The sequence below is a fragment of the Lissotriton helveticus genome, chromosome 1_1 (genome assembly GCF_964261635.1).
Source record: "Lissotriton helveticus chromosome 1_1, aLisHel1.1, whole genome shotgun sequence".
NCBI lineage: Eukaryota > Metazoa > Chordata > Amphibia > Caudata > Salamandridae > Lissotriton > Lissotriton helveticus.
The window spans coordinates 1,180,665,017-1,180,677,627 of record NC_136057.1 but is presented as its reverse complement, the minus strand read 5'-3'; the positions used below and the strand labels follow the sequence as shown (position 1 = coordinate 1,180,677,627).

Genomic DNA, 12,611 nt, shown 5'->3' with positions numbered 1-12,611 from the left:
AATATTTTATCCTCATTGACTCTGCCATCTAGCGGTCACTGAGCTTATTGCAGTCTATTAATAGCACCATTTGGCATGAATGCAGCTATTTTTTGTCTAAGTACCTTTTTAGGTCTCGCCTCTCAATGCGCATGCGCATTGAGCAGAGCGAGACTATAGGGGCTTAAATAAGCTTTACCTAGACTGGCGATTTGATGCTGTGCCCGTGCGCTTTTAGGTCAATGCGCAAGCGCATTGACCTAAAATGCGCTTGCACATCATCAAATCGCCAGTCAATCACCAGCAGCACTTCTCCCACACCTTTGAAGTGAAGCTTAGCTTCACTTCAAAGGCCCCTGCTGCTTCACACCCTCATGCCGCTCTCCCCGCTCCGCCCCTCCCCTGCCCGCCGTGTCGCATTTCTCCTCCCCCCTCCCCTTCTCTGCCTTCCCTCCGTCTTGTTTTTTTTTTTACCCGCTCCGTAGTAGGACATTTTTCCAGTGTTTACATTTTTTAATCACTGCTTCATATGAACATTCACGCGACCGCAGAAAACAAGCTACCAGATTGTCCATTTCACAATTCTCCTGCGGTGCCTTTAAGATTCATTTTCCTTTCTCTCGGTGCATGCTGCTATGGATACTTAAACCTGCCAAGGCAAGCCTGTACCTTCAAATATCTCTTACTCGCACTCCCCTCCTCTCCCCTACTTGCCGCTTCTCCCTGCGCACAGAGCTATTTCCTGAAAGCTGCTTTCATCTGAATATGCATGCAATTATTAATGTATTCAATGTGTGCACAGGATACTACAGGGTTGCAAATCATCGGGCATAAACATCAAACCAGGTCACCTAAAAGCAAATGCGTTCAGCGCGCTATTTGAAGAGCAGCCACTGACAAAAGAACCCACATAAGGCTTTTCGTGTTGTTCCTTTAAACTCGGCTATTACAAATTAAATAAATTATTTAACAATTAATTTAACAAAAAAAATAAAAGCCCGCCGTGTCGCATTTCTCCTCCCCCCTCCCCTTCTCTGCCTTCCCTCCGTCTTGTTTTTTTTACCCGCTCCGCCCCTCCACTGCCCGCCGTGTCGCATTTCTCCTCTCCCCTCCCCTTCTCTGCCTTCCCTCCGTCTTGTTTTTTTTTACCCGCTCCGTAGTAGGACATTTTTCCAGTGTTTACATTTTTTAATCACTGCTTCATATGAACATTCACGCGACCGCAGAAAACAAGCTACCAGATTGTCCATTTCACAATTCTCCTGCGGTGCCTTTAAGATTCATTTTCCTTTCTCTCGGTGCATGCTGCTATGGATACTTAAACCTGCCAAGGCAAGCCTGTACCTTTAAATATCTCTTACTCGCACTCCCCTCCTCTCCCCTACTTGCCGCTTCTCCCTGCGCACAGAGCTATTTCCTGAAAGCTGCTTTCAGCTGAATATGCATGCAATTATTAATGTATTCAATGTGTGCGCAGGATACTACAGGGTTGCAAATCATCAGGCATAAACATCAAACCAGGTCACCTAAAAGCAAATGCGTTCAGCGCACTATTTGAAGAGCACCCACTGACGAAAGAACCCACATAAGGCTTTTCGTCTTGTTCCTTTAAACTCGGCTATTACAAATTAAATAAATTATTTAACAATTAATTTAACAAAAAAAATAAAAGCCATTGTTATTTGTAATATTAATACATCTAAGTCACGTAAATAAAAAACATGTTGCATTACAAATGCTATAGGTGTCACATTTGCGAAAGTTATAACTATTGGCATTGTAAATGACAGAGCTATTAATTTAGCTATTTTAACAAACACATAAATAAATAAAAAATTAATTTATAAGACCAATAGCTCAAACTTTCCTAATGCGAGACCTATTGCATTTCCAATGCTTGTTCACTGGAGTCACCTTAGTCGTGGTTTAATCTAATTTATTAGGTGAAAGGTGAATTGGCGTTTTTCTATTGCTGAATACATTTACTACTCTACTCTAAATTAATACCAATATAGTTGCAGCCCAGGCAGTAGCCAGAAAAATGAAAAGTCCCCACTATGAGCCACCTCCCAAATAGCTCTGAATGAGTGAGTTACTCTAGTGAGTCCAACACTCATTCTATTGCTTCGCGGAGTTCTAAAATCATTATGTCTAACTGTTGCATTTAAGGCATCAGTTCTCAAAGAATTTTGCTATCCTTCCTTTCATGTCTCCCACCCCGCCATCCTAACGGTCCTTCCTTCCTTTCCATCTATACTTCCTTTCTCCATCCATCCTTTCTTCTCTCAATCTAACTTTCCTTTTGCTATCTATCTGTTTTCCTCTCCTTCCATCCGTCTTTCAATCCATTCTTACTTTTCTATTTTGATTCATTCATTCATCCTCCCACCACCTGTCCTCTCCATTCTTCCTTCTCTCCATTCATCTTTCTCACATCTGTCTCTTCATCTTGCTTTCCATGCATTCATCCGCTCTCTATCCTCCCTTGGCCATTTCTTCATCCATCTTTCACCCACCCATGCCTCCCCGCTTCCTTCTTTCTTTTCTGTCTGTCTGTCTTTCGTTTTGTGCTTTTGGTTGCCCACTCCACATCTCCATCATGCTAGTCTTTTGTAGTGCTTTTTTGTGGGTTTTGTTTGAAGACAAGTGTGATCGAAGTGAGAGGAGCAATAAACAACTTTCTACAGGTTTTATGCTATGCACATACAACAGTGGCGCCCATCTATGCTTAAGCTGCTGTAGTGGGCGGGCTCCTGACGCCCCTGGTTGCTGCTATATTAGACCGGTGATTAATGATTTCAACCATCTTCAGTACGGATCAGAAGACCACAGTACATTCAGTGCAGACCCCCGGGTTCCACGTATTGTGCAGCAGTGCTTTGGACTCTTGGCAACCAAGCAGAGTAGGGCAGCAGGAGGTCCCGCTCACAGGCCTTCCTCAGGGGCTGGCTCAGATTACGATAATTGTCAAGCAGCAGGCGTTGTATTAAGTAGCTCCAGAAATGTTTGCTTCGGGTTACCCACCCTCGTTTTCATTCAGTGTAAAAGGGAATATGCCTCACCTTAGGGCCGAAAATGTTGCACCAGCTGCAAAGGGTAAAAGGTTAACCTGGCAGTAGAAAAAACCTCAGCACTATGTATTGAAACCATAAAATAACAACCGTATATAGGAAAAGAAAGGTTAGAGCAAGTAAACCATTAATAACTTTGCAAGCAGGCAATGCACATGGGGCTGGTCTGACAGGTCAGTGTGTGGGCCGTTTTTGATTTGGAGCGTTATGGCGCTGTTTGATGTCTGGTGGGCCTGTTTTTACTGTTGATTTCCCTGATATTGCCACACACATTGCCTGCAGCGAGGTCAAATCCTTTCCGTCTTCCATACCTTTCAAAACACTTGTACAGCGTGACTTTACAAGCTCAAAAGTGCCCCAGTTTGCAAACATGGTGCACTTTTTAAGCGATCTAATTTGCTAATGGCGAGCCCTTTTATTGTACCCGTGGCTATTTTCTGTCCCTGTCTGACACTGTTTGCAAGGGTCACCTCACAAAGCCCAGTGCGTTCACTTCCACCCTGGGGTGCACTCCAACCTAACAGACTAGACCTTTTGGGGTCCTTTTAGGTTGTTGAACTGGATGCCCCAGAGGAAAGGCTGAACTGTCGGATGGTGTTCACATCAGGTTATGGGGCCCGTGATGGAATGATGGGCAGTGGTGGAAGCTGGGCTGTCCGGAGGGCTGCCGCCTTCATCCTGTGAAGGAGCAGTGACGCAATATATATGTTAATTTAAAAACCCTATTGAATTTGTCTTAAACGTGTATTTTCCAGGAAAAGTGTTAAAATTACACTAGAGGGTGGATGTTGGTGTGCTCTGGTTATGATGACTTTACATTACCAAAAATGTCTGCTTTAAAAAACATTATAGAACGTATTTTAGGCTATTACATCTGAATTTCAAACATCCAAACTCTTGTCTTTGTGCATTCTAGGCTCAGCCTTCGCGAAAGCAAAACCTGAAAGCCCATGGACATCACTGACCAGAAAGGGAATTGTTCGAGTTGTCCTCTTCCCGTTCTTCTTCAGGTGGTGGTTACAAGTAACCTCCAGGCTTATTTTTTCTTGGTTGCTGCTCCTTTACCTCCTTCAAGGTAAATAAACAACTCTTACTAAGTCTGTTCTTGGATTTTTCTAAATGGTTTAACCAAATATATCTTATTTCTACTGGAGCCTTATGCAGTCAGTCATAAAACTGAAGTGAGTAAAAAGATGAAAACTGTTTGAAGAGCTGTTGCTTTTTTTAAATTGATGTCTGAATATTGCCTTCTTTCAGCCAATATACGTTCAGAAGAGTCTTTACTTCATGATTTTTTTCTGTAAAATTGTAATGGGACTGTACACACAAATTAAATCTGGTCGTTACCTTTGCTTAGTTGTGCATTGATCTAATCAGGTTAGTCATCTGACTAATAAAACCTGCAAAACTCAATTTTGATCCTAACTTCTTTTGTCTGCATATTTCTTTGCTGTATCGCTGCTCACCTGTTAAGTAGTCCTGTTGTTCCCCATAATTTATATACATATGTTTGATAATATCTCATGCACTCCATTATCGTTATTGTTAAGCTAGTGTGTGATATGCAAAATGTAAGATTAACATCAGAATATTCTTGAATGTTTTCATAGCAACACTTTTGACATCATTCCTACTAAATTCATAGGTACGCATAAACATGCCTTTTGATGATATTTCTTCTACAGATTCCAGTCATTAAATGTATCTTTCTAGCGAGATCCCCATAACCATTAAAAAGTTGAAGTTCTGATTGGAAAAACTACCTCCCTGGAGTGGAACTGCAGATACAACACAAACACCATTTATTTATTTTCTCCAGGCCAAGAAAGACCTTCGAAATCATCCCTGTTCACTTTCTTAGAGATTTCTTTGTAAGGGTGTAAGAAATTGGGTATTTGTGAAATTCCATGTAAATACCTGCAAACTTACACTTTTATCAGAGAAAATGCTTTGTAGATATGCCACTTTGTTTTTAAGCAGGCACACAACTAGCTTAAAACTTTCTTGGGAGATACTCCAGAAAGCAGGTTCTAATAGAAAATGACTGTTGGCGAGGAATTTCTAGTCCAAAACACACAAAGTACAGAGGGGCGAGAGGAAAAACCCTCTTCGACCTCCCGCTCAATAATTAAATATCACAAAAAGAAGAGGGGTAAATCATTCAGTGGAGATAAAAAACGAATGTGGGAATACACCAATTTTGTAAAACTGCCCTCGCACACAGCAAGCTGTGTCATGCTTCATCATAGGGCCTGCTAACACACCTCTTCGCCAGCCAAATGCTGGAGGTGGAGCAATTGGGAGGGGGAAGACAATACAACACAAAATGTGGACGTGAGATCACAGGTGAGATAACAGTGCAGAACAAGTGATAAACAGTGAAATAAAACTGGTGCCGGGGGATCCTTATTCCAATTTTAATATTAGGTGCCCCGTCCAGAATTTAAAATACGTGGGTGGCAGGTTGGCAAGCTTACAATGAGATTTCCCCCCCCCCCCCCCCCCCCCCCCCCTCCTCTGCATAAATGTCGACATGTTTCAGCCGCCCCAACGTACTACCCCGGCTTTCCTCAGGACTTCTCACCACTACAATCTCTAGGTGCAGGACCTTACTCCTCCCAATTAAGAGGGTAAATGACATATCACCTTACGTGGAGCCCCCCGCCTTTAGAGAGGAACCTGGAGTAATTAAAAAGAACAGCAAATTATTTAATAACATCCACAATATAAACATGTGCTCCATCCCACTCTGTGACAGCAAAATGTCACTAGTCTGGTGAATCATACCCAAAACACTCATTAAAAATTTCCACAAGAAACATACTCAAACCGCCCTTCTTAATAAGGTGGCGGTGCTTATTTTCAAACTTTGCGCACCACAGCTGTAATAATAACCAGCTATATACTCCATTAAAGAATTTTTAAAAATAGAGGTGCGGTTAAATACATTGTCTAACGAACTTTGCTCAGAGCACCAGAAAACATACCCGCCCCGTTTGCTCCGCCACACTTACCGAGTATATTAAATTCGTAAACTCGAAATGGCGGGGGAGTAAAAACAGCTGCCTGCACCCACTCTCTGTAAGAGAAAGAATGCCGTAGTGAAATGGAACGGGCTAAAGTAAAGTAAATCTCACAATGGTCGGGCGTCTATTATGAAGAGACCAGCCATACCTTGCTTCTCTTATAATTTTATGATTTTCGGTTCATATCTTTACATTACACCCTGCTCAAATCCACCTTCTTTCTTACTCAAGGAGAGACTTCTTTCTCACATGTGAATGAGTCACGGGCAATCAATATTCCAAAACACTGACCTGATATTGCCGCCACCCTGAGTCGCCACATTCTAGGGTAGAGTGCAACACGATTTCCTCAGTGCTTGAAGATATTCTATCGTTTTCTAAGTGCCAGTGACACTGTAATCGCCCGCCCAAGTACTCAATAATGGACCCATGTTCTGCACCCCGCTGTCTCAGTGATCAGTAGTATGACAATGGTTTTACAGTCTGGCAACTAAATGCGTAGCACCTCACGTCACCCCCTGTGTGCCCCGCTTACTGCTTTCTAGGTCAGCTGTTTGCCCGCGAAATTAGTCTCTCCAGCTCCGCCGTGTAGGGTACTGAGCTGGCGTCCTCTCGAAGCTCTTGAGGACGTCTCAGCCCCGCCCCTCACGGAAAGACGCCCCACGTGACCCACCAGTCTCTCAGGCCATAGGAAAAACACTAGAGCGCTCGTCCACAGGTAATTCAACCTGAAATCCCGGAGTTCGAGGCCCCCTCTCTCCCTGTATAACCTGCCACTTAAAATGATTAATGTGATAGACAATATATATCTCCATTAGTATTGTAATTTAATCATTACATGAATCTTATTTATGGAGTCCGCTTCGTAGACTTTATTTTAATTTAAATTTAACAGTGGGGCAGAGCACCTACGCATTCTGTCATATTATCCATTCCAGTTAGTCAAGGCACTAGTAGAATAACTATATAGGTAAATGCTAGGAAAGTCACAATAGATGTTATTCTTATTATTAAAAGGAATTTCTAGTCTCAATAGGAGACATTTTGTTCTAGAATCCGCATTCTCCCTTTGATATCTTTCAAGATTTTTTTCTATTTTTTTTTCTCTTTTACTCAAGTGCTGGCTTAAAAAAGAATTACGCACAGATTTTGCGCTGCACGAACATCAGGACGTTTGCATAATTCACCAGCGCAATTACAATTTTGTCCAGGCCTAAACCTTTTTCTAGCTCAACTAGAGCATTCTACTATTGCAGCATTGTACTTTTTTTAAATTACTATTTTCTAAAATCAATATGTCTTTCTATCTCACCTTGATTGTTGCAGGTACTAATATTCATTCAATGTATAGTAGTCTTGAAAGGGCATAATTCAACTTGAACTCTTTCTCTCACCAGTGAATGTACTGTTTGGAGGCTCTCGAATAGCTACTGAGTACTCATCTGAGGTCTCTGTTTCCCTCTCACCTCTTCAGTCGTTGACACCAGTCAGTCACTAGACCCCGCACCTCATCTGTTTTTTTTGGGTGTCATTTGTCACTCCCATTTTCCCTTTAGCTCCTGTGTTTCCTGTTCCGAGTCCGAGGAAACCATGTTTACACTGGTCTTTAAGGCCATTTTGGGATGGTTGCCTGAGCAATATTCCTCCCAGGTTTATATTTTTGGTGGACTTGCCCCTTAATATCCAGCTTTCAGTAGGATGCTGGAGTCTCAACCCCAGATGTGGCACCAGAAAAGGATCATGAGGAGAATACGAACTTTCCTACGTAAAAAGAATCGAAAGAATTCTCTCATTCTGTCTTACAGCGACGATCAGAGGTCCTCTGTTACCCTGTAGGAGTGCCATCTCAACATGGCTAAGGCGTTATGACAATTTGGCAGAAAACACGTTCTGGCTTGGTTGTCGGCAAGAAGCTGGAGAGTAAATATAGAGCCTTTGTGTTTGAGGCTTTTTGTGCCTCTCTTGGTCTCCTCCACCTCCCCCCCCCGTGTATTTGGTTGACTTCAGCAGAGCCAAATACAAAGTATGTATGGCCGTTGTGTCCCAAGACAAGGAACTAAGTTCCATTGACTCTCAGGAAGATTCTCTTCCAAAATAGCTTCATTTGCTCACTTAAAACCTGCATAGATGCAATCTTGGTGTCTTTTTTTTCTGCAAGAATTGGAAGCCTACTGATTTGTGGCTACTTTACTACATTTTGCTTGTGGACCTTTTCCTGTGATTGAAGTGATGACACTGTCCATGGTGAAGCTCTTGGTGCAGGTCTACCTTACTGCACTTTTCCTAATCCAAGCCTCAGGATAAAAAGCTGGATCTCTGTGTTGAAAGAGCTATACTTTTCGCTCTGTCACAAACGAGGTACTTGACCTCTGCTAGAAGATGGCATTGATGGAAAAATTGCAATTATTGATGGCAATTAAACCTCCACACAGATCATCTCATTACTGGCCTCCTGCGCAAGGGTATTGATCACAAATGTACTAGGCTAATCAAGGCTTTTCCAAACAAGTGGATGTCCGTGTGAATTCCTCCAGCAGATCTTGGAGTTCTCACATCTTTTGAAATCGCTCCTTCACCCCTACGCTGACTGATCAATCACAGACGTACTTATTCATTCCCTTGCCAAACAACTAGGTCTGCCTATTTCCTCAACAGATCTAGAAAGAGGCCTCACACCTCCTCAAACACCTGTTAAAAATTCATACCCTGCTCTGAGCAGATGATGTACAATTGACTCCACATCCCAGTTGAACATGATGCTCAGTTAACAGGTACGTGGGCAGTCTGTTGAGGCTTTCAAGCCTCTAAAAGCATTTCACAAGACACCTGGGTGCTGTTGATGGTAGGGAAACTATTTTGAAGTTTACTTATGTTGTCTCCCCCCTTATTATCACTGTCTCTCCGCAAATCTCTACTTGAAGGTGTCTTCTGCTTCACATAGCCAGTGACTCAAACACTGTCTGCACATTACCCAGACCTGGATATCTACTGCTTACATGACGTTTGGCCCAGCCAAGACAGAATTCCTGTTATTTGTCAATAACAACGTAAAACAGAAAAAATACAAACCTGGCTCAATGACCTGAAACTTGACTGCTTCGAACCCAAACGTTTACCTTATACCAAATTACTTGGATTCACCCTGGACACCTTAAGCTCAGGACTATACACTGGGACAAATCACCTCAGTTTGTAACTTTCCTGAGTTGGTTCCTTGTCAGGCCATGCCAACCCTGTTCACTGGTCTCTACCTGCTGAGCAGCTTTAGCTGGCACAGCCTCAAACTAGTCCTCCATGGTTATGGGGCTATCTTCCTTCTAACGTCTGGCCTCCTCTTCCAGAAAGGGCTCCCAGCTGCCACCAGGATCTTGTTGATTTTTACGCAGGTCCTTTAAAAATCTGTTTCCAAAATGTTGGAGTTAAAAAGGCATTTTCTCCATACAAGATTCTGAAGCCTTCGGGGTTAGAGCCAAGTTCTTTATTTCATGTTAGGCCCATAGATTACAGCAACAACGGGTAGATCCTGTCAGGATCCCACACGTATTCCAACTGACACTGTCTTTTAGCCTCCACTACATACTGCACACCACCATTCTCCTACATCATCACTCTCTGCTTTCCAGACACCAGCTCAGATGTGAAGGGATTGGGAGTACAATGGGATGCACTAAATACTATGCACTGCCTGCATATCATGTCCAGCTCATCCCAACCAAAACTGAGGGCTTATTATCTACCTAGAACAATAAAAAATAAACAATGCAAACCTGGCTCAATGACATGGATCTTGGTAGATTTGAACTTCAATTAATACCAAGTCACTTGGATTGACCCTGGTTACCAGCCTCATCCTCAAGGAGCACATTGCCAAAAAAATAGACGGCCTGAACCAGCTCTCTCTTCTATAGCAAGTGGAACCGTTTCTTCCAGAAGGCAAATTCAGATCTGCTATTCAATCCTTTGTACTCTTGCACTACTGTACGGAAGTGCTGTGCCAATGAACATGGAGTGATTCAACTGTGCTATCTTTTTCAGAAACATGAGTTTGAACCTTGTAGTAATATTTGAGGCCTAAGTAGCCAGCTACTGTTTTAAAATATGTCATATTAATATTATAAAAAGATTGTTACGACTTCCGTTTTGTTTTGGTTAAATTGTATTATGACTTTATTTTGTAAATGTTCCTATAGAAACTGAATATAGTCGCTGCCTCGCTATAAAATTGCTTCCCTATGCTTTGTTTTCGATGTGTGTTTTAAAAACCTTATTGCATTGCTCTTTGGTTTGGCACTGACACTGTTTCAATGGGGAGGGGGGTGCTTGCTTCTTAATTTTTTGCCACTTTGTTAAAGTAACATACCTCATTTCTTATCTTTCTCCACAGTTACCGCAATAGTATTATTTTTCATAGCTCCAGGCCCACATTGTGTGCCTCTGACTGAGGTAGTTGGGCCAATATGGCTTATGTTATTGCTTGGGGCTGTACACTGTCAGATTGTTTCAACACGAACTCCTAAACCGTCTCTGAGCACAGGAGGCAAAAGAAGAAGGTATGGTACCAACTATGTTTATGCAGCCATTTTCGCTTGTGTGCATGGAATGCTGTTGGAAAATTGTGGTCCTTGAACCCAATTTTTATGTGCTGTGTAATGTGTGAATTAAGAAACCACGTTGTTTGTGGTTAGTTTGAGCATTGCTTTCCTTTTGCAAAGCCTACTCTTGCCAGATTTCACTGATAGAATTTAGATTGTGCTGTCCATTATATGGGTTTAACAATGCAAACTGTGGCATTTATTGCTATTTTTGCAAATCTCTGAGAAGTTTGGTTTTGTATGTTGTGCTTTTGTGGCCTACTATGTACATGTTCAGAAGTAGGGTCCGTGTTTTTTCTGTATTGACATTTTTATAACATATGGCAAAATCACACATAATTTCAAATACTCCATATGAAAAAGAAATGCACTTGAATTGCTCACTTAAAATGGAAAGGTTTTGTAAAATGGAAAGGTTTAAAGAAAGCTGTATCCAGATTTTGAAGAAATTTAGTTTATTATTTTGAGTATATAATCTCATATTGGTCTAAAAAATATATTACAATTTTCATCCCTAAAAATCCCATCCTTTATCTGTTTTCAGGTTCTTTGCTACATATGCTAGATTGTTTTTTCTCTGTAATTCCTACTAGGTATTTCAGCATTGTCAGTCATTGATTCAAAGATTGTATTAAAAAAAAAAAATAATCTGCACTATCATCTTGGAAATACACACACAATTTTTTTTTTTTAGTCCTCAAGAACATTGAGAGCTGTGCACATCCTTCATTTGCAGTCCATTCGCCTACTTTGGGCTATTTTCTTGCTTTTCAGTGAATCGAAAGCTTTTCAGGCTCTCTGCTCAGAAATGCTGTACATCCTTGCAAAACAATATTACTAATGAAGCCCAAACTACATAAACTTTGACACAATGGCCTAGTATGTGCATTGGGTTATAAATGTATTTCCATTACATTTTTGGATATTGCACTCTATGCTGGCCTTCTTCGAGACTCTTGGTACCAGTCCATCTTGAAGCATAAGTCTTAAGCTCTGCTTCAGATGGACACAATAGAGGGTTAAACTGTCATAGTACATGTTTGGACATTACTCTGACAACAGATGCCTCCCATGCATATAGGTACTGTAATGTGGATGTGGCAATGAATGCGAGTTAACCTGCATAGTAGTTGATAGCACACACATCAAAGTTGAATAGATTCATAAGATATCCTTGGAAAAAGGGGAGGATGAAATTGCAATAAAGGAGATGAAGAGGAGCCTTGGAAGGACCATGTTACCTGTAGGAAGATTTACAACTATTTGACTCCTTCATGAGAAAGTGCCTCACTTCTCGCCAAAAGAAATTTCCACTAGAAATGTCATTGTACCTATTGACAAAGTAGGCCATAAAGACTCCTGTGTACTGGCAATCACTCAACTACAGACTGGATATAAAGTACAACATGTCTGAATGTGATTAGGTGATTTGGACACCTGCTCATGCCAGATGAAGCTGTGAAAATGTTTTGAGGTGAATTGTTGGGTTTAGTTGACTTCCTTCATGTGGACGGGAACAAGTGGAAGATGAGGCTATCTTTAGCTATTGTAATGCTAGCCTCAAACCATGTATGATGCTCAGTACGGGTTGTAGCAGAAATGGGTGTATATAAAATTAACAAAGTTATAGTACAAAGACATTTGATCTTGCTTAGGTCACTCAGCTTGAAGTTGAATTTGAATATGCCTTTAGAGGGAGAGGACTCCTTCAAACAAGTGAGTGGAAAAGGCTATGTAATAAAAAAAAAAGGCAGTCTGGGAGACAGCCTGGGGCATTCTCGATCTACCATAATTTTTCAACCTTCAAGACTAAAATAAAATGTACAATCTATACTTTCTTTGACCAACAATACCATGCTATTTTTATAGCACCACTATACTTTACTGAGTAAACAAATGTAATTCCATTTTTTTTCCATTTGAAAGTTAAGAAAATCCTGGGT

The 12,611-nt window shown here is 41.4% G+C and overlaps 1 protein-coding gene across 6 annotated transcripts in view; it reads left to right on the top strand.

Moving 5' to 3' along the window:
• Window positions 1-12,611, top strand: part of PHTF2 (putative homeodomain transcription factor 2) — a 488,580-nt gene that overhangs the window by 308,123 nt on the left and 167,846 nt on the right. For all 6 annotated transcript variants that reach the window (XM_078679193.1, XM_078679174.1, XM_078679164.1 and 3 more), the window contains 2 exons: window positions 3,967-4,125; window positions 10,461-10,626. In XM_078679193.1, the coding sequence (XP_078535319.1) occupies window positions 3,967-4,125; window positions 10,461-10,626 (325 nt within the window). The remainder of the gene's footprint in view (window positions 1-3,966; window positions 4,126-10,460; window positions 10,627-12,611) is intronic.